This window comes from Aspergillus udagawae (assembly GCF_001078395.1).
Source record: "Aspergillus udagawae IFM 46973 DNA, scaffold_9, whole genome shotgun sequence".
Lineage (NCBI taxonomy): Eukaryota > Fungi > Ascomycota > Eurotiomycetes > Eurotiales > Aspergillaceae > Aspergillus > Aspergillus udagawae.
This window is the reverse complement of record NW_025091272.1, coordinates 1,992,105-2,014,831: the sequence shown is the minus strand read 5'-3', so window position 1 is coordinate 2,014,831 and position 22,727 is coordinate 1,992,105. Positions and strand designations below refer to the sequence as shown.

At 46.7% G+C, this 22,727-nt stretch overlaps 4 protein-coding genes across 4 annotated transcripts; 1 reads left to right on the top strand and 3 right to left on the bottom strand.

Moving 5' to 3' along the window:
* Positions 1 to 4,002: 4,002 nt before the first annotated feature.
* On the bottom strand, positions 4,003 to 5,802 carry Aud_010958 (uncharacterized protein; the record flags this gene model as incomplete). Its single annotated transcript, XM_043295789.1, has 1 exon — positions 4,003 to 5,802. The coding sequence occupies one exon, from the start codon at positions 5,800 to 5,802 to the stop codon at positions 4,003 to 4,005; it is 1,800 nt and encodes a 599-aa protein (XP_043151724.1).
* Positions 5,803 to 13,526: 7,724 nt separating this feature from the next.
* Positions 13,527 to 14,690, top strand: Aud_010957 (uncharacterized protein; the record flags this gene model as incomplete). Its single annotated transcript, XM_043295788.1, has 1 exon — positions 13,527 to 14,690. The coding sequence occupies one exon, from the start codon at positions 13,527 to 13,529 to the stop codon at positions 14,688 to 14,690; it is 1,164 nt and encodes a 387-aa protein (XP_043151723.1).
* Positions 14,691 to 16,228: 1,538 nt separating this feature from the next.
* On the bottom strand, positions 16,229 to 18,042 carry Aud_010956 (MFS transporter; the record flags this gene model as incomplete). The annotated part of the gene is made up of 2 exons (XM_043295787.1): positions 16,229 to 17,160; positions 17,220 to 18,042. 2 exons carry the CDS (start codon positions 18,040 to 18,042, stop codon positions 16,229 to 16,231), a joined length of 1,755 nt encoding a protein of 584 aa, XP_043151722.1.
* A 2,712-nt stretch (positions 18,043 to 20,754) lies between these two features.
* Positions 20,755 to 21,762, bottom strand: Aud_010955 (uncharacterized protein; the record flags this gene model as incomplete). Its single annotated transcript, XM_043295786.1, has 1 exon — positions 20,755 to 21,762. One exon carries the CDS (start codon positions 21,760 to 21,762, stop codon positions 20,755 to 20,757), a length of 1,008 nt encoding a protein of 335 aa, XP_043151721.1.
* Between the last annotated feature and the right edge of the window lie 965 nt (positions 21,763 to 22,727).

The following is a 22,727-nucleotide window of genomic DNA, read 5'->3' as shown; positions in this document are numbered from 1 at the left end:
CTAGCTGCATACTCGGCAGTTGTAAAATCATCGACTCATAATACACGCACCAGGGCCTTCGAAGGCACTCAAGCCTTGCAGTCTTCTCTTATTCCAATCAAATGAGTTTATTTAACGCTACTGCCGAGCGCCGCCAAATACCGCATTACAAACTACCCTCATCCCATTTGAGAACCTTGATGAAACCAGAACTAAGGGCTTTAAAGGCCATTACAAAGTCCCAAGGACTAGGTAATCTGGAAAGGAAATAGAAGTAAGCCAACAAGAAGCAGTGCGGTGGTTTCAGCATTAGAGAGATTGGGAGAGCGTGACAATTGAGACATTATTGTAGCAGACCCTCTGCTATGATCAGTCACATTGCTTTATGTATTTGATTCGACCTTGAGTTGGTCCAACGGTCACCCGCTGACTGAGCCAAGAAGACTGCTGACAGTCTGACTCTCGCCGCTGACTGTCTGGTCGCTGGTGGTCGGGATCATCTCTTCACCCCCATGTACCTCATGGTGGCTCGCAAGCCTGCTGCGTAAATATACGGGCTCATGACAACAGAATTTCAAAACAAAAACATCTCATGAGTGTCAAAAAGGAGCAAATCGTGCTGGCTGACGATGCATATCTATAAAGCGGCCGGGCTCAACATATAGAGGATCCAGAAGGCCGAGGAGTTTGCGGACAATACTGGTTTATAATTGTAATATACATACCAATACAATTTCATCTTTGTCGTTAATAGCATGACTTGCCATAAAATGTGAATTGGATCACGTCAACGTTCGAGGCTGAGATGATCAGAACATAGCGGTTTCTTGTTCTCCTGTACCGTCATCTGACTGTTGACGCGCTCACTTTTTTATGTTTGGGCGGAGATAAACGGGCCCCCAATGTTCCCCTGGATGCTCCAACAGACTGTTGAATGGGTCGCAAAAGTGTGTTCTGAGCTGTGATAGGTGCTTCAACACTAGTTGGCTACCCTTCCAAAACAGTACTACATATACTAGCAGGGGTCGCATCTGGTGGGTCAAAGGCCTTGTTGGCGGGGACCAAGAGGGATAAAGCTGCCCCGAGCTAACGGAGGCTCGCTCGGTGGCCTTGTAGAGCGGGTACTCTATTAGTCTCTGGAAATTAGTGAGGGTTTAGGTACCTCGCAGTTCCGGCACGATACGTACCGACTGGCCCCCAGAAAAAACTGATAGCTAGCCAGCAGAAGCGTTCTTCGGTGAAATTCTCTCTCCCAAAGCCGAACTGTTCCATCTCTCAACACCAACCTCAGCTTATCACCATTTTCAATTCCCATGTCAAAGTCGACCACTCAGGAATTAAGAGAAGCCTGTCCTCTGCAACTTCTCGTCTTTGAAGTTCCGCTTCCTTTTCCTCGTCGACCGTCCGCCGTCTCTCCTCTCGACTCCTGGGTTAATTGGCTGTTCAACAAACGCACATCATGTCTCGCATTCTTCGACCTGCAACTCACTGAGCTATCTTAGAGAGCCCTAAAGGCCTTCAAAAAACCTACCTAAGTAGCACTCTTTACTAAGTTATCATAATAAGTAGATAATATACTAAGATGAGCCTTATAGGAGCTATATAGTCTATTAGTTCGTTAAATATATGTCTAACTTTTTTTCTTAATTTAATTATAAGAATATTACTTTCCTTAAAATATAAGTTAGTAAGGAAAAGTACATACAAGTTAGCCCCTGATATAATAGCGCCGCGCTTGAGTCCTAAATAAAAAATGCATAGGCTAGCTAACCTATAATTATAATAAGTAATAGGACTTATCGAACTATTGCTTATTTCTGTATCTGCTGTATATATATATTAGCAATTCATTAAACATAAAATCCTAATAGTGATATGCACCTAACCTGCCAAGCGCAAACAAATGGTCAGCTCATAGGAGAAAGCCAATCCTGTGAATTGTCAAGCTGGGCATTCAAGGGCGGAATCCGAATTTGCGGCAGTTTCGAGCATATTTTCAAACCAAGTACTATGGATCACCTCATCGAAGCAGTGACATATGGCATGCCTGCTGTACCGGTGGCAAGGCCAGGCTTGAGTCAGGACTTTAGCTTCCCAAGCCTGGCTGCGTTGTTTTAGTTACAATACATGGCACAGATTTATCCTTTTGCCTCGCTATCCGAGTCTGCCGCTTTTTCAACAACCACAATCGAATGTGGGGTTTGTTCGCATACGAAGGGAAACTCTCAACTTCTTTGCCCATATAGATAAACGATTAGCTCCATGGAGATGAAAGTCGGTGAGGATATGGCCCACAATGAAAAGACCTTGGCCGCTAACACGGTGTTTCGGGGCTCGTGCAATCCGTTACAAATCCTATTTTGAGAAGGGACATGACTCCCTAATCAGCAATTAACTGTTCTACTACTATGCCAGACTTTTGCCCATCGTCACCAAAACTTGTTCAGCATGGCCAATTTGTCTTCGCCTGAGTCATTGCCACGGCTTATCTGGACGCAGGGTTCTGTGTAGCTATCTGCGATGTGAACCAACAGCGACTTTCTGAAACCTCTGCTCTGTGGGAATAGAAATATGCTGATGGGCTCATTGTTCGACAAGCTGACGTGTCTTCTATCCAGGACATATTTCAGAAAGGAGTTTGGCCCACTCCATGATCCGGCCACCAAACAGATTACTCTTTCCCTTGTCGCTATCCATACCACAACCGACCTTCTACTCCAAGCCATGACCGATATAGCCTTGCATCCAGACGACCTCTTGGATCCTTCCGTCAAGAAGCGATTCAAGTACTGAGAAAAGATGTCTTGAAAAAAACGTCCCTGTATAATCTGACACTGATGAACGGTGTTCTTAAAGAGACTCGACGACTGAAACTATCACTTTTGGGCACATATTAAACATTCCTGGATCATTCCGGCGCAATGCTAATACCGAAATAGGAACCTTTCGCCGAGAGGCCACAGATAACATCGAACTGGCCGACGGGTACGTAATCTAGAAGCGCACCAAGATCGTGCTCGATAACTGTTAATTATGGACACCCGCCCACTATAATGAGCTGGAAAAATACGGCGGGTCTCGCCTCTTGAGAACCCGCGAGTCTCCAGGCGAGGACGGGAATACTCAGCTTGTCGCAGCTTGTCGCAGCAAGTCCTAGTCATATGGGCTTTGGATACGGGCTCCATCCTTGACCAGGTCGATTTTTCGCTGCAAATGAGGTTAAGACAGCCTTGCCATCTTCGGCTGAAGTATGATAGGAAACTCCTTTCAATCGCAAACTTATGGCGTATGCGATGAGCTTCATGTCAGATCCGGCCATCAAAGTGATGATTAGGAGACGTCAGGAGGATATTGGTATTGACTCTATGGCGTGCCGATATGGTCTGACAAACGATGCTTGAGAGTACTTTAGGATAACTATCAGGTAGGATATGTAGTCCACAGGGCACCTGGCTACCCCAACCCTTTGAGCAGAATAGGGTTAAGGGCTTCAATGTGATGTTGAGTTAAAAGTGTTGTGATCGAAGGTCGCAAAAAACTTCGAGGTTAGATTGTGCCCTTTGTGACACAGCACTATAGCATATAGCGTCTTGTGGGTGATACAAATCGTTATAGGATGATTTGTCTTGTCCAGATAATGAAGATCATGATCGAAGCTCTGCTCTCAACCTTTGTGTCCTATTTCTTCTTCAATAGCAATGTGTTTGTAGTGCATTATGAGATGGTCTGGAGTGGGTTGGTGAACTCGCCTGGGATGGAGCATGCCCTTGTCACAGGATAGAAGAAAGCTGTCTCACCTTACTTCTTCCCTGTGTTCTGCTTGCGAAGGCATTGGAACAAATGGACGAATGAGCACATAAGTCACGACAGAGGCAGGGTAATGTCTCGACGGTGTTTCGTGCGGCAAATATAATGTAGCATCTTGTGAGACAATCTAAAAATATAAAATTCGGCTCGCGACCCTGGATGTGGCTATAGCCGGTATCCGCTCTCCCCCATGATGTAACTTTCTAACAATATTAACTAAGAGCTCAAGCCAGCTAGGTAGCTAGCCACAATATATCCATGTGTCATTGCCGGTCCCAGAGTTGACCCGGCGCCTAGATAAGTACGTCCCATAATGCTAGCTGCTGTATTGCCAATGGCAAAGAGGCCAGAAATCGGCCGCAATTGTTGATTGAGTACTCGTTGGAACTCGTCAGTCACGAGTCCTCCCTTTGTCCCGAGGTCCCCAGGCCAGATCCTTATCGCGTAATACGGTGCTTTATTCAGAGGGCCTAGATTTGGATTAGGGCGGCAAGTGGGATCACCGAAGAACTGGTCATAAGCACAAGTGCCTCTTCCAAAGTCCTCGTCAACCCCCTTGATGCACATGTTGTTAAAGCGTTCGGTAGTAGAAGATAGGCCTACTGCATCTACGCCGATCTGACGTGCCAAGTCTTTGATAGATGCAGCCTGGAAAATCTTGCCTTCAGATAGAGCCTTTTTTGAGGGTTTGACCCGTGGAAACAGCCCTGCGAGCATATATTTATTGCGATGGTTTGAATCAATGATAAGCCAGGCAGGAATAGCCTTGACCTGCTGGTTTCGAGCATACTGATCGTGGCCTGCGTCGGTGTAACTCTGGGCCTCGTTCATGAAACGACTGCCGGTTGAATCCACAATAAAAGAATGCGGCTGTGCCCGTTCTATCAAGGCAAAAGAATTCTGTCCACTAACGGGATCGACCACAGTGGGCCCCCACCAGGCATCATCCAGTAATGCTGTCTTTGCGCCGATGCGCATACCTTCTTGAATAGCATCGCCTGTGTCTCCCGCGGGTGAGTTTGTCCACTCAGTGCTGGCCGGCTGGGGCATGAAACGCTGTCGCATCTCACGGTTGTGTGCAAATCCCCCTGCAGCGAGGACCACTCCTCGCGTTGCTCGAATGCTTCTCAAACCTTCAGGCGACCTGACTTGGGCACCCAGTACATCGCCCGCTGGACTCTGGATGAGACTGGAGAGGCTTGTTCTGATGCGGATATCACCACCCTGATGCTTGAGGTTTAGATACAACAGCTGCGCTACCAAGCCTCGTCCCATGCTGGCGAGCTTCTGGCCTGCGAGCGCTTTGGCGACGAGTGGTAGAATTTTGCGAAAGGCATAAAAGAAAGCACTCAAAGAAGAAGTGGCTCGTGCAAATACAGGCACGTCGTTGGTATGGATAGCCACAGGGACTAGGGTAGGGGGCAGTTTGGACTGCCAGTCTTTGAGCTTATTGACGTTGAAAGGCTTAGTTTCTATGGTTCGACCGCCGCCCTGGCCCATTGCGCCTGACATGGCTGGGTAATAGTCAGGATAGCCTCTAGCAAAGTGGAATTGGAACCCTTGTTGTTGAAGAAATTCGACCATCTTGGGTCCATTGGTGATGTAGGCTTTCCTTTTCTCGATAGATGAAGCCGGACCAACCTCTCCAACGGCTTGTTCGAAGTATAACATGGCTTTTTCTTCCGAGTCATGGATCCCAGCCGCCCTAGAAACAGGGTTACAGGGAATCCACAGCCCTCCGCCCGATATAGCTGAGGCGCCCCCAATTATTTCTTCTTTCTCGACAACAATGTTGCGTAGGCCGAGTTTTGTTGCTCGCAGGCTGGCCGTGAGGGCGCCAGCTCCAGAGCCAATAATCAACACATCGGTCACTTCGTCAACATGTGGTTCGGATGTTGCATTGTGCCTCGTTGCTGTCGTTGATAGCGGTCGAGTTGGTACTACCACTGCGATGGCAGCCGACCGCGAACTGAATATAGGGCGCGTGATGGGCCAGAGGCCCTGAACACGCTGCATGGCCGAGAAACGATTATGAGAGCGATGAGAAAAGAAGATGAGGACCGCAATAAGAAGAGTTGGAGGTGATTGGTGAGCGACAGACGAACGCTGGGCTGGGTATTGTAAACTTAAGATGGAGAACGATGTTTGTATGATGGTAATGATTGATTGATCTTGTGGATGGCTAGATACAGATAAGAGAAAGAAGGAAACAGAAGAGTCGTGGTTGGGTGGTCGCCCTAGTAGCAACCTCCCATAAGGCAGGAAGTCGCCTTACGTAAGCCATTTTGCTCCTCTCCTTCAACAGTATTAAATGGAAGTCCAGTAAGGTAGCGAGAATAAGCTACTGCTATTTCACCATGTTCGGTACAGATGTTCTGGATTGTTTGCCGGACTCGTATTTCGTTCTGCGTTGTATTTCGGCGATTTGAATGGTGCCAGAAACCGGCTTTCGGGTGGTCGGACGTGCGAAATTTCCGGGACCTACGCCCATAAGCCGTAGCTTTCAGACATATTTTTTGGAGGTCTTGAGATCGAGTTCCACACACGCAAACTCCAATTGCCGAGAGCCCAGCGTCTGTCGGTCCTGCAACGACGGCGGTTCTTATACGGTCGGTCCGGTCCTGTGGTTGAGATAAGAAAATTGCGGGGTACACGTAACTTAACCGCGGAGGTCGTAACATTGAAAGGGAAACTTTAGACTTTCTGAAATTTGCTACAAGTCTAAAATCAATAAAAAGAGTATTTCTAAATACCTAACTTGAAATCCCCTATATTATCATTCTTTTAGGATGTCTCAGTCGAGTTCAACCGCAGGTGGTGATACGACGGACATTGAAATTTGACTATCTTCCATACGTTCACGATAGCGGATCGGGCCATGTGACAACATGCGACGTAGCGTAGCCTAGGCTTAGGAGTCACAAAAAATGCGGTTTCTATGACTAGATACGTATGTTGCAGTGCCCGAGTCTGACCACTGCTTGACCAGATGCAGTCCAGTAACTGTCCTCGGTGGACTAAAGAGGCAGTCCTAAGATGAGAATGAAACACCCTGGATCGTAGCATAAGACGCCCTGACCAGCTTTGTATGGGCAAATAAGATGGCATTGCCGGACAGGCCCGTTTTCTTTATCTCTCGACCACCTTTCTTTGTTTTACTTTCCAGGTCAGGCGGTGATAGCCATCGAGACGCTCTAATAAGGTTTATTATAGTTTTTTTGAGGCCTAGAATATCACTTAGGCTTCCCCCCACCTTCCTTCTTTTAGATGCGTTGTCCTCGAACTCCTTTTCTCAGTCTCCACTGTTTCAGCCAGGGTTCTCTGCAACAAACTTGCGATATATTAACTAACTAAGCGCCAATCATCCCATTCAGAATTTACCACGGGACAGGAAATACAGCATAGCACACACACCTCCGTATCTCTTTTCTAAGGTAGATTCTGTAAACTCCGCATCCTACCTGTTTCAAGTTGATGGTTCCAATCAATGCATTTTTCCCCTTCCATATTTCTTGGCCTTTTTTCTCAGCAATCTTTCTTCGATATTATTGTCTCTTCGAACATGAATAGGCAGGTTTGTGGTGCCTTTGCGGTCCATGGTTTCTCTGGCTCCCATTGTCGAAGTGAGATAGGAACAGAATCCGTTTCCTTATGCCATGGGGTATGGTATTCCTACCATCGTCATGCGCAGAATCTCAAAGGGTGCTATAACGATTAGGACTAAATATAGCACTCTCTCGCTCTCGCAAGCTGAAGAAGAAGTGAAAAGAAAGCACTAGTTTTTCTCCTCTTTCCTCCTTCTGCTTCAGCCAAACCCACACAGTTGTTCGAACGGAGGAAATGAGGCAAACGCACACCAAAGCTATGATAGAAGGCGCACAGATTCTGGGCCATAGATGTATGGTAAAACGTATCGGAACGTACGAGAGATGAAGGTCTGATTCTTCTAACTTCCACCTTGGGTTCAAGTATCTATATTGTAGCCAGCACGCTCGACATTGGAAGGAACATATGGTAAAATTAAAGGCATCAGGGTCATCGCGGCGGTTTGAGCCAGAACTTGACACCTGGATACCGTTGGACTTAGCAAAACAGTTTTCCATGCGCGGCCAAAATTCGTGGTATAACTGATTTGTTAGTTACCTAGCTGAGGGTAACTCACAGACCAATTGTTCGTGCGGCAGTAAGATGTTTGCGAACTACGTAATCGTCAAGGTAGGAGCTTATACAAAAGTCAAACAACACTTGGCGGAAAATGTGCCCTAAATAGATCGAAACTCTAATTTTGAAGTTCTGTCTTCACCCAGCGTACAGGCAGGACCTTCAGCTTCCATGGTTGTTAACTACAATGTTGAATATGATTTCCGGCACTAAGAAGTTCCTACGGACTCCAGCTTAAACAACATCGAGAAGCAACTCTATTCCCCTAAGCAAGCAGTTAGCAGCTCTTCGGTGGCAAGTTATTCTCGGATACAAATTCTTCTCTAACATTCCCCTCGTTCCCTTCTAAACATAAAGTATAAGATCCGGTGGACGTTCGGTGAGCTGAGCAACAAGAGAAACTAGCTTGTAGTGATTGTATTGTCCATAATGTCCTTCAACACAAGCAAGAGCAGTTATCCACGCACTGGATGCACAGCGATTCCTATACATTCGGTTGGTGTTTCAGAAAGCTTACATGGTCATCTAGTAGCTTATTAAAAGGGCCGAGAGGAGGAGGGTCTTGATGTCCTTGCCAGGTTTCATGCCAACGGCGACAGGGACGATGCCCTTGTCCAGCTTGAGACGCAGCAAATTAGGGCCGCCATTGAACGTGAATTTGTCCAGCAAAACTCGACGATATTGGACTTCCTGCGGACACCTGGAAACTGAAGACTTTTGGCAACGCTTGTAGCTTTGGCATGCTCTCTAAATTGGATGGGCAATGGTATTATCTCATAGTAAATAGAACGCAGCAGCATGCGACGTGGCAGCCGAGCTTATACTGCCCTAGCTATCTGTCGCCAATTCTCAAGTCTGTTGGTGTCACCCCTCCTGCCAAATCACTCTGATCAACTCCGGTCTAGGTAAGGATATGCCTCTCCTTGCCCTTTCACGTTAAAGACAAATTTGTTAGGATTATCTGATTTCCCTAAAGCTCTTTGGAACTTGATCCTCGCTGGCACAGCCGCAGTGTACTGTGACAAGCTCAGTCGTCGACCTCTTTTCCTGATATCGGTTGCTGGCATGCTATGCTCCTACGTCGTCGTCATGAGCTTATCTGCTGGCTTTTCCAATACCAAAAATCATGCACTGGGAATTGCCGTAATCCCGTTTCTATTTATGTGAGTCGTGCTGCACATTCAAGAGCGAAGAGATCCTGTCTGACCTTTGAACATAGCTATTTTGGGTTCTATGACATCGCATTCACTCCTCTTCCTGTAGCGTATACCGTTGAGATTATGCGTTTTAGCATCCGATTTGAGGAATGGCTCTCTTCACTAGTACCGCCACATTGGGCAACACGTTCAACCAATTCGTCAATCCGATCGCGCTCAAGGCCTCTGCATGGCGATAGTAAGTGGTCTGGATCTCCAATATCTTTGTTGCCCAATCTCTAACCATCATTTGCTCAGTTACGCTGTATATATTGCCATCTTGGGCTTCTACTTCTGTTTCATCTACTTCATGTTCCCCGAGACTAAGCGTCTCTCCGCGGGAAGGCATCGAGAGTTTTCGACTACGACAGAAAGGGCTTTTCCCTCGATAGGATGATTGACGATCTTGAACAAAGAGGTGTCATTCTTGACACAAGACGCACAGATCTGAGTCCGCCGTAGAGGGCAAGGACAGGATGTAATAGGATAGAAGCATTTCATATTGGAATATATTTCCGCCATCAAAACCACAACAATCTATTGCCGCTTTCTTGACTATGCAGTTTAACCCCCCAAAAATGACTACACCATACAGTGCTTCTCATGATGTACCGCAACTGGTAAGAAAGGAGGTGCACCCCTCCATACACGTTGGGGGTGGTCGGTAAATTCAAACATTGTTGCTTAATTGATCTATTGCAATAAGAACATTTATTTCTCCTCTGTCCATATTTATGACAGTTACTACAGGGCGAGGGACGCCCGTTGAGAGCTTTGTTCGGCATTTTCTTCCTATTCAGGAGGAATATTTAGGATCCAACAATCAGATTCCTGCCTGGAAATGAACTCCTAGCTAGTGTGCCCATTCAAACCTGTTTCATCAAGGTCAAAGGCGCCCTGCCTATTCATTTTAACCTGGTCGGCTCTAGGTTACTCAATGTACGATCGAGTTCCCATTAGACTGTCTGGCTGACCCTCTTGCTCACCCGGCTCATCGTTGTCGTAATCTGAAGGAAGATTGGCAGTAATATTCCCCTGTTATACACCGGATTGGTTTCCAATAGATCCGAGCCTATACGAGATTTTTTACGATTACCAGAGCGATTTTGAAGCCTCTATTCACAGCAGTTCCGCGCAGTTTGACGCTTATCTCTCAAGGCACATTACCATTACTCCCATTTGAAGACAACTACGTTGCCATAGCAAAAGCAATATGATCTTATTGCCACTCTCACTTATGTTTTATATGCAACCCCAAGAACAGAAGGGAGAGACAAAAAAAAAAAGGAGAGTTGAGATACTGGTCGTACACCCAGATTGCTCCGGGTACAAGGGCAAAGCATCAATCCATGCACCGCAGTTCCCCGATAACCTCACAGAAGAAGGGATGCCTCTTGCTTCACTGAGTTGGGATAGTCAAATGCTGTCTGTGGATGTCTCTGGGCGTATAGTCCAGTATCATGAAGCTGGCCTTGACAACCTGAGGATGGCAATTTTCCATTACCCAGTGCGCAAACATATCCATTCCTGCGCATGCTCCAGAGGCAGTCCAGAAGCATCCGTCCGTGACCCACTGCTGGGAGTCATTCCAATGGACTTTCGGGTACAGTGCTCGGGCTTGGGGCAGAAGCACATGGCTAACAGTGGCATTCCTACCATCCAGTAGCCCCGTTTGGGCCAGCAACAAAGCGCCTCTTCATGTTGTAAATATGGCCTTGACCTCCTGAGATCGACGTCGAATGAAGGATTCAAAACACTCCGAAAGCTGATAGCCCGGTTATGGTCCACTGATTAATAGATAATCGAGAGACATGTGTCGCAGGTGGTCGTCGGCAGTGCCTGAAGGTTGCCGGTATGTTGGACGGGCTACAACTCACTACCAACGTAGTAAAATTCGGCAGCTGCGGTGACTTTGGAGACCTGACCGTCCCGTTCCATGACTTCGAGGTACGGCCGCGAACATGAGAGGTGTCCACTGGCCCAGCGACATCGAGGATTTGGTAAGGAACCATTAAGATTCCGAAACGAGTGGGTGACATTTCAGACGTCTTTAATCTTTTTCTATTCGATAGGAATGTGAAGGGGTGAAAAGATGTGATCATTGATCAGCATTCGGTAGACTTGGCCGCATTTATTGCACTAAAACTGCTCTGTCCCTCAACCACATGCAGAATACTTACAGCTTAACTTGGTCTCAGGAAATTCTGCACGGCCTTTGGGTTATTGTCGAGATCATCAAAAATAGTTCAGGCTACAGCATTGTTGTTCCTGATTGACTACTTTGTGAGAAAAGGTTGCCAGTGATTCTGTAACGTTAGCATGGACCAGCCGTCTTGGCGAGATCCCAGGGCGGTAGCAAGGTTCCCTGGAACCCCAAGCCTTTCCACAAATTCTCTGGCGGGATTTACTGCCCAAGACGGTTAGGCTAGGCTACTTCATTATTAATTTATTTTCTATAGATTTAGTACTTCCGCATTCGGAAGTACTGGTTTCAAATAGAGTAGGTTGTAAATATAGTGTTCTCAGCCTAGAGTGGGTCGAAAGTATGATTTGGAGAGTCGGGACACTTCCAGTTACTAATAGTGCATAATTCAGCTTTGTATCAGAAGAGGACATTCTCACTCGGCCACCATGCAACCACAGTAGCTGTACAATATTTATTGTGAAAGCGCAAAAGTGCGGAGCTGTGTATGCTAGATTGTGACAAAAGGGCTGGGCAGGGAAGGACAAAGAACACTTCCATTCAAAAGTGGAGTCTTCGGTTATAGGGAGTAGAATTAGGCTGCAACTCGTACTCGTATGTTCCTCCTCGCTACCCCACACTACTCTGAGAACCACTCTGGCTGCTGCGGATAAAACTGCTCAAACCTACCCACTGCATTCATCTCGAAATAGTGATGAATTGATGACCATTGGCAATCGCCATGAAGAGTGAGTCAATCTCATTTTTTGTGCTAAGATATACTGTATAACCTTGCTTATCAGCCTCTCATAGGCAAAGAGGGCGATGAATGGAACTGCTCGCTCTTGTCCCGCACAGGGAACTGGAGTATGTCATCGGGTGTCATCGGGAGTATTGTGTTCTAGAATGGTCAAATTCTGCTAATATTCGTTATTTAAATGCTCGCTTAAGCCTGGTGTGGAGGCTGATCAATGCATCAAATGGTAACATTTAATCAGGTAGCATGGCATCCACATTTGCCTTTGTTTTTCTTGCTGTCTACTGTTGAATATTTAACTCTAACTTGTAATATATTGTTTACTCTCAGTATAATCAAGGGCCGTTAGTGCCATATCTTACTCTTAATATGCCTCAACTCTGTATTCAGTCTGCGGCCCATTCGCACGGCGTCATTTGATACCTCAGCGGCGCTAAGCGCTGTTCAGCAAATATACAACGACGCTGAAGTGTCCCCATTAAAATCTCCAACATCGGTAAGCAGCAGCAAGCCACGAGGTAGTAACTGCTAAGGAAGGGAGGAGACTTTGATGGATCTGTTGATCTCCGTTGAGCGGGCACTTGTTTTAAACTTGCGTCCAATTTTGGAGTGGTTTGTGGGGCATGTTCGACTAGATAATCTAATTTTACTTCTTCGCTCCGGCTTTGGTTAGGAGACAAGTGGGCCAAAATACAATGAGTGCATTTTATACACCGTTACTAGGCAGCTACATTGATGCATCCATAGTCCGGTTTCGCGTACTAACTCTCGTACTCGAATGTGGATGGTTAGATGACACCGGCTGGGACATCGCGAGAATTAGAGATATCGGATCTAAAACAAGGCGCCATGTCGGAAGTTCCTGCTGTAATTATGGTCAATTCCGCCTACCATTGAAAACTGAGACGGTGCAAGGGAAGTTCCACCACATTTTCGTGTTCCAGGTGTGAACCAGACCTAAGCTCACTAAAGTATGTTAACACTGATCCCTACACTGTGCGTTTAAGGTAACCTTTGTCTCAGAGCTGTGGCTGTGGCCCTGTAGTGAGGTTAGGTATCCTAGGATTGAGTATGGCTCGTGGCGATGCTAATGTCTCAGGAGACTGTGAAACGGTATCTATGCGGGCCCAGAAGGTGTCAGGGCTACGGATAGACTCGTAGTATAGCTTCTTGTACTCGTCCAAATCTTTCAGATGGGTCTTTGGGGGGTGCTTCTCGTAGAATGCCTGGGGGACGTGAAATGTGTCGACTTCGTGGGCCTCGAGCACCTAAACAAATGCTATTACCCCACAGGCCGAAAAACTCCCGAGAGGAATACGAGGGAAATTTGCTCACCATGTGTTTTTCCTTGCATCGACTGTTGTACTTATCTTATTTATATTGAGCTCACAGGATGACTCAAACGACGAAGTCAATCTTATAGCAATTCGAGTGCGAGTTAACCATGTCTCTCCTTGCATTTGGGCTGTCTTTTTCCTACCTCTATCTAACGGGCACGTTAGTATTCGATACCATCCATTGGCTCCTTCACAAATGGTCTAGATCACAGTGGAGATTCCTTCGTTGGCTTTCATACTGCCACCAATTTCATCATCTCTACTACAACCGCTCGCTAAAGTTCAACGATCGATACTCACGACAAAATTCCTGGATCGCATTACCTCTTGAAATGATCTGCAAAGTTTTGGGAAGCATAGCAGGATGGCTACTTGCCCAGCACTTAATGGCATATAATAAACGAACCATCGATACCGCACCTTTACTCGTGGCATCTGGATTTGAGTTTATGCGAACGCTTCTTGTCATTGCCATGAGCGGTCGAGACTCGAACCATATCGCCTTTGACACCGTGCCTAAAGACCATAGCTGGCTTTTTGTCGGACCCGAATACCACGCCTTACACCACGTGCATCCCGATCGATACATGGGCTCGATGGTCAAAGTATTTGACTGGGTAGCGGGGACTGCATGCTCTCTTCGAAATAGAAGGGTCATCCTCACAGGCGGGTCTGGCGCGTTTGGGCGCGCAATTGAAAAACAGCTCCTGTCGGAAGGGGTGAAGGATATTAAGAAGATACACTTTGGAAAAGACTGGACTCATCATGACTTCTCTGGCGTCAGCCGCCATTTCGAAAAATCTGATATCCTTATCTTAGCACATGGTACCAAAGGGATGGATGCCATGGACGCTAATTGCAACTCGACCATGCGCCTCATCGAAATCTTCCTTGGACGCAAAGCTCTTGGCAATACTCGCCAGAACAAGACAGTCCCGGAGATATGGTATGTAGGCAGCGAGATTGAAGTTCATCCTGCATGGGGGAACCCAGAAATGCAACGTTACTCCGCCTCAAAGCGGGCCTTCCTACCTTATGCTCGAGCCCTATATGACGATGCTCGGGTAATCTACCGTCACATAGTACCTGCGGCGTTTGAATCACCTATGGGTAAAGCCATTGTTTCGCCAGATTGGGCTGCCCGTGTGGCACTATGGTGGATTCGTCGTGGAGCTTATTATGTTCCTGTCACCTACACAGGACTCGCCTTTTTGAACTTCTTCAAGTTCCTTCTCTTGGTTCGCCCACACACAGGGGAATATCGTGAGTAGTAACACAACTACTTCTATAATTTAGTTTATGCAGTATATAGATTTTGTTTAACTACGTTCAGAGTTTTCTGATGTATATACATAGTGAAGAGGGTGGAGCTATATAGGGGAAGTATCCGAAGTATTTCCTAGGGAGAGGTTCTCATTTTCTTGGATATACATATTCCCCAGTCCAATTATTTCTTAAATGGAATTTATTAGTCCTTTGATATCCATAGGAAAACATACTGCCGCATTTCTTTCCTTACTAAAAATCACAACCTACAAATAGAGGTTGGAAATCTGATCCTACTAGGAGATAATGCTATTGCCGACCCAATTGGAGCCTATACAAAGAGACAATAGTACAACAAGTCGCCTTCTGTTACCCGCAGTCGTGAAAAAGTCTCGATAGGACGCATGATGTCCGACGTATTCTTTTCCCCAGCGCCATTCCGATCTCAACTAATTCCCATTGGACGAGAGGGTCGTCGAGAACACCATTGGCGTGATACTTGCCTAATATAGACGAGGCTTCCGCTATTTTGTTCCTAGACACAAGCCACTGGGATCAAGGCGGATTAGTCAAGAGAGCGTCACGCATGTTGCAGTCGTAACTCACTCTTGGAGATTCTGGGCAGCTTATCAGTGTAAGAAGTACCACTATAGGTCCCACGATCTGGACAATCGAAGGCGTCCGCCATGACCAGTCACCTGGGATATAAAGCGCGGCGACTGTGGAAGAACTCTAATTTAGCGCACGCCGGCTGATGACGCAGGGCTAAACTACGTCCACCTACAACAAAGTAACGCTGATAGCAGGTTGCCAAAGTAGAAGAAAGGGTAGTAGCAGGAAGCTAACATCGGTCGTAATCGAGGATGGGCAATCTCCTGAATGAGAGCTGGAGCGGCTACCTTGGCGAGACCACCACCTCCGCCGATGATGGCGCGACCTGATCGCTTTTCGTTTCAGGACAATATCGCAAAGGCATTAAAAGGGATAGACATTTACCGGCGACCGACATCCCGGCGCTGTTAGCAAAGGCATTGATGAAACCACCAGCAAGCACTCGGCTAATCGATCGCGCAACAAAACGGTATCAGCAACACAGTCATCACCAAGATTCCTCCATTTAGCATTGCCAGCTTTGACGAGATTTCTAGCGGAGATGAAATCAGATGCAGACAAATGCTGCCCGTCTCACCTACGAACCCATCATAATGACTCCACAAAGCCAGCTAGGCGACGAGGACCGGCCAGGGAGGGGCAAGAGGTCTGACGGCTCTGAACCTACTACTGTAGCACTTTTGGAGCTGTGCTAGATTTTGAAGAAGCATCAGGAAGGGCTCGCAGCCGCGGGACAAGGGGACTGCCAGGAAGGGAACCCACGGCCATAATCAATCAAGAAATAAATCAAATAGTATACTGTATCGTTCTCATTCTCGTTTCAATCTTGCATCAAAGACAACATCCGGTCTAAAAAGACTCCGAAAACACCACCCTCAACAGACCATTAACTGTTAGCTCCTTTAGCCTCAATCCCCACTGTCGTAAAGCCTTATTCAAAGGAAGCACCGGGCGAGAGAGCAAACTTGCTCAAGGAACGCAGTTTCGCACCATAGAAGTAAAGCAACCAGATACCAATGATGCCAATAACGCTCAGTCCACCAAGGAGGCTGACACCGCGAGCAACGCCCAAGTTGCCGAACAATGGATGCGCAAAGAGCACACTACCACAAGCCAACGCACTTCGGAAAAAGTCATTCGCAGCAAACAGACTGGCAGCGTACTTAGGGTAGCTGAGCGGGATATAAACAAACACGCACTGCATGACGATGAATACGGTCGCGCCGTAGATGGTGATTCCGATCGTAGGCACGATCCAGTGGATCGAGGCGCGAGCTGTCCAAGCGAAGAGGAAGAGACCGATTGTTGGACCGAACGAAGCGGGCAACGCGGGGATTAGGCGCGTCTCTTGCGCCGGGAATCCAAAGCGGGAGATGCGCGGGTTCATCCAGAAGTACAGGTAGGAGAAATAGATGGCAATCCCGAGGATACAAGATACTAAGACACATAGGAAGACTAGACCAATCTGGCCGAGGTTCATGTTGTAGTCGACCGGGTAGACCAGCGGGAAGACCTCGAAGAAGGAGTAGTAGATGCCGTAGATGATAGCGGTGTAGATCTGGACGAAAAGCACGGCGGGATCCTTGATTGTGATTTCCATAGGCTTGATCAGCGCATCCACGGTTACATCTGAAATGCGCATATTGCGCTGGTCGATCTCAGACTGGGACATAAAGCGATCATCGTTATAGATTCGGCGGAGACGGCGTGCGCGCCTAAGCAGGATGGTCGGGGTGCTGGTCTCGGGGAGGAAGAAGAACATGAGGAGAAACACGGGTGCTGAGGCCCAGATCGATTCAAAGAGAGACCAGCGCCAGGACTCGGCTGGGACGGAGAAACCGCTGAGGAGTGGGCCGAGGGCAGCTATATCATACCGTTAGGACCGAGGAAACTGAATGGAAAAATTAGGGGGCTAGACTTACGTCCGCAGTACGCAGCAGCAACCCAGGCCATCAGAGCGTAGGGCAGAGACATAAGACTATACATATCGCCAATTGAAGCACCGCCCGAGGCAAGGCATGGAGAACCGAAGAATCCCTGCAGAAACCGAAGCACCATCAGGCCGGGGAAGTTGCCCACGAAAGCCGTAGGAATGGATATGATGACGAAGAGGAACATGGTCACGATATAGATAGGATTGCGCCCAATAATGGGGATCTCACCCATCGGTGAGAAAAGCAAGGGACCCATCCCATATCCAAGCACGTACAGTGAGAGCCCCAATGTGGCGAGTACCTCGCTGACGCCGAATTCCGCAATGATCCCTCCCTCCGACGAAGTGTAGATAGCAGATGTGGTATATACCACAAAAGTATAGAGACAGATGATTGTTGCTATCAGAGCGCGCTTGAGATTGGACCAATTGTGTGGATTCTCGGCATCATCGGTATGGTACCAGTCGACCAGGATAGCGCCATCTTTGGTCGTTTTCGGGGCAATGGGTATCGACTTGACTTTTTCGATATCATGTTGCTCGTCCGCTTGGAGGCGTGCTTCTGTGAAGGGTAGGCTGTATTGGGCGGTGACGTGACTGAGACTTTCACCACTGTTGCGATGTTGTGGTGGTGTTTGAGCTTCGGTTTGAGCGTCTTCGGAGCCGGCTTCAGCGTCCGACCCGTCCATGACCTTAACCCATAGATCAGGTAGCTTGAAGTCTGCCTTCTCCTCAGGATATTGAAAGTATTTGTTCTTTGTTACGAGACGGACGAGCTGCCCGAAAGGGGATTCTCGGATGACTGCCTGCATAATGTGAATAGAACGACCGCGACCGGAGACTAAAACTTTTCTCGCGGCGACAGGAAGTAAAGTATGCAATGGAAGGCTATCTGGAATATCATATGTATACTGAAGTGTGACAAGCTTTTTATAATTATTTTCAGTCCGTTTAACTCCATCTACAACCATGACGTGGGTTACCACGGAGGGTGCTTGCTAATCCGTGGCTAAACCAACAAAATTATAAACCAGGTATCGAAGCTTCTCTATGTAAATTGGCACATTCAACAATGGGGATGATTGCACCATTTACCAAATCGAGACTAAGATGGCCCGTTGAATTGCCCCGATCCCGATGTGACCAGAGATCGCAATACTCCTCTAGCTAGTTGCGATCCACCTCGGATTTTTCCGACGGAGATAAGGGTTCATTAGTAATGACATGTGGCGTGAGTGAGTCAACTAGAGTGGATTCAGGGCTTATAAATCAGAGGCTCTAACTTTGTTAGTTAAACCTAGTTATCACTTTGATTATTATTCAACCCGAGACGTCTGAAGTGTTACTCCCTACAGGCCTTAGACATGGGCATTTCCATGGGGAAATAACTGAAGCCAAACACGCCCAATCTTGGGTCCATGCAAGCACAGCAGAAGAGCTATCTTCTCCTAATTTCGCGGTGCTCTATGTAACACAGCTGAACGAAAAATCGTATTTTGGTATAGACCAGGACTGTATTGAGTGGGGTATATGACGTGGGCCATTTGCGCTGGTCCCTTATTTTTCGAAAATCTTCCCATTCTTCGCCCAATTTGACAAAATTCCTAAACACAGAGTGTCGTATAGAAGCCCCTCTTGGGGTTCAATAGGCTGTTGTCCATGAGATTCTGGAACCTATTATCAGGAAGTACTCGCCGATCGGGGATAGAATTACTTGCTAACCACGATAATGAAATTGACATTTGGCTGTCGACAACGTGCTTTCGTACATGCCGTCCAAGGAATGGATGATAGCAGCCCAAAGCAAAGGACGAACGAGGCAGTGGTAAGAGACATGAGACATCGAGCGGCGCGACGCAGACGCACCGTGATGCTAAAGAAGAGTGACCGTAGCGGCTGTTCCGGACAATACAATCGCAATAGCTTGGCCAGTTTCACTGTCAGCTGTATTTCAATACGTCCATGAACCACTAGTTGTTATCACTTGTCATTACTGCCTATCATGCTTCTCGGTATATTTATGTAATGGCCTTCTACGATCAAGCAAAGAGTTCCTTCTCCGTTTTACTACAACCAGTTGGTGTCAAATGGGAGCTAGCTTTACTGGCCACGCAATGACGACCATTACAGTACTCGCCTATCCTTTCTTATAGACAGGGATCCTACTGCCATCTGCGGCTAAATGTCGAGTATACTTGGCCCCGCAGGGTATCCGCCTGATGCCAGCGCCTAGCTAGAAGATTCATGATAAGCACATTCTATAACACTGTTTCACAAGCTTTTTACCATCCACTTCTTGCCCACTCCTCTGCATCCCCTTCTATGACCTCCCATCTCCTCCCCTGCCCTTAACCATAGTGGGCAGAGAGCTCATCGTTAGTCATCTCTATGCACTGGTATAGTAATCAATCTCTATATCTATTTTGGCAGAGTGTCAATGCTCATCCATCTATAGATATGTATTTAACAAGAAAAAGGCTTAAGTACTAATGTTACCAGAGCTCTGACCCTCCATGCATGAGTGGCAGTTACTATAGTACTATATTACTTAGGCTAGAGTATGCAGAATTTAGTTAGTAATCCAATACTAGTATATTATTAGCATATTTTTAATAATCTCATTTGGACAGCTACTTACCTATCTAGTAATTGCTACATCTAATATATTATAGCTAATAAAGTCATTCATAGCATTATATACTAGACTTAGATGGTCTAGCCACTAATCTACCTTACTTATATTCTACTGTCCCAACACTGATAGTAAATAAGGATGCTGTCTAATAACACCCTCTACCTTATAGCTAACTACAGCTGCTAAGCATCAGTGGCCTTACATATTAAGTATATCTATAATAGTAGCAACAGTGTATCCCTATAAGATAAAGTAGATGATAGTTCCTCATCTGCCTAGTAAATGCTTAATATTATTTAATGAAGCTTGGCCGCATTTAAAGATATAGGATAGTTCTAAAGGTATTCCTAGTAATTAAATATGTATAGTAAATAAACTTAAATAAGAAGGCTATTCTAGTATACTTAGGTTTTGTTAAATAATGGTTACAGCAGAGCAGTAACTTTAGTAGATAGAGGGAAGCTAAATATAACAGTCAGAGCTTGTAAAACTTTCTAGATTTTCTAGAGTTCTAGATACTTATACCTACTATATAGATATAATAGCCGGCTCCATCTTATTCAGTCAGCCAAACTATGTATGCTAATCGCCAAGGTTCTCCTTGTCAAAGCGAATGGTTGGGCACAGGGCAATTCTTCAGCTTAGAATCTTTGGTCCAATTATGCTATCTAGTTTCATATGTCGTGAGGACCATATTCCTGCGAAGAGAGCTCTGAGAATGCCACTTTATGCTTGGTCTCGCACTGATGAACACGGTCGACAGGTTAGGCATCGTCAAGGTGGCTTGATAACTCTAATAATAAATCACACTATTTCTGAGTCCATGATCTTGTGATAAATTAAAAGATATACATAAGGAACTGGATGAACAAAATTTGAGTAAAACTCCTTAGTTCATGTCTGAGTAATAATCATCATCGCCATAGAGGCACCGTACGTTTTTCCGGACCTCATTCATATCCACGTAAACCAGCCAGCTGCTATACCAATCTAAGAACTCGGGTATGGAATCAAATCGTGGATACCGCCCGTAAAGAGTAGTCGGGTTTCCAACATCAGCCCGGAAGAACGAAACACGCCAGGCCCAGTCTTTGAGAGATGGGTCAGAGTCATCATCACATCGACGACAGTATAGATAGGCGCTGTACCATTCGTCATGTCCTGCGCGACAGCCGAGGCCAGTTTGAAATCCAACCTTGACTTCCAAGTCTTCATCCACAGTGCCTAGAATAAATGTCTCATCAAGTATTCTCCCTCGTAGGTATTCTTTTAATATTTCCCGAGAGGTTGAGACTCGAGGAGTAGGAAGTCTAAGCACAGCCGCGTGCTCTGGAAATGCATATTCCTCCCTTCCGACAGGAGGGACGGGTTCAAATGGACAAATACCTGAGCGGCGGAAATCTGGATCTTGAACGCCATTAGCGTATTTGATGAAGTGGCCTAGTTCGTAGCACATTGGGATCTCGAAGTCCTCATCCTCGCCCCCTTGATTCTGCGCCATTGCCTCGTTGCATACACCCTTTAAGACTTCTAAGTACATCTGGCGCCATTTATCAGTTACTAAAGTTGGCGAGATGATTCCGTCCATGTACTGGTGATAGATAGTTTTGACATCTTCTAGCCGTGTAGCATTTCTCGCCTCGCGCGATTGTCGAACATGACCTGGGGAGGCCGTATTATTCCACTTTGGCTCGCATTTGGCGCCTAAATCATGCCAGTACAAGGACATCTCGTTAAATTTCTCCTCCTCGGTAGAGAGACCCATGGCTTCAATCTCGTCGATACGATCTTGTAGAAATCGACGATTGGAGGCCTCCATTTTGGCTCGAAATCCTTCTACGGCCAGACGCATAATTTCAGCAGGGTCTGTATCAGATGATTGTATGGCGCCGGCCATGGTCAGTGGTGGCAAGATAGACTTTGGCTGGTGGACTAGACGATAACAATAGAAACCAGGAGAGACTTTGAGAGCGTAGGTCGGGGACAGCAACAGGGAGATAAACCAATTCAATTTTGATCTGACGGAAGCGTACTTGGTTGTTGTGGCTGGCCAAGTTTAAAAGAATTTTCATGGTTGCAGCTTAGCTTTGGTCACCTTTCTAGTCTTGCATGGTGAAACTACTTAGTAAGTCCTTAGCAGTCATGTAACTCGTACCTATGAAATTTTACTTTTAACTTGTACTACCTCTTTTAAAACCCTTACTACCTCACTCCTCTGATACTAATATAGCTATTCCTACTTTAAATATTAGTATTCGATGACACAGTTAGCGGGGTGCTGAAAACGGCCCTCATTGAACCGTCCGTCTGCCGCTTCCCACCGCCTGCCCCATGCCGAAGTCCCACTGCCCCTTGCGGCCTAGCGTGTCCATTTTGGGGATCGCGCCTGTGCTCTTGCTGCTTTCGTGCCTATTGCCTGCCGCCTCATGCCTCTTGCGTGATCTATATAACCCTGTCTACCCTCCTTTGAAGGGCGACGCACTTTCTCTTCCTTTTTCTCCTGCTGCCTGCCTTGTTTACAGTGCACTGCCCCCTTCCCAGGATGCTGTATTATCTGAACACTGCCTCTTTCTAGTATGGCGTTGTCTGTGTTTCCTCTTTTCTCGCCCTATTCAGCTTCAGAGTTGCTGATAGCTTAACTAATTAGTAGCTATTGCTCTGTTGGTGTCTTAGCTATTGACGTCTCCCTTGTCCCTGCGCGGCCCTATCGCGTGTGGCCACCGTTGGGCCACTGGGGCCTGTGAGATCATGGCGAGTTACACCTTGTGTTGTATAGCTGGTGAATGTGAATGCTTTATTTCCCTGCTTAATCTCTTCCTGATTGTAGTGTCTAGCACTATTTCTGCGTCTCCTCCATGTACA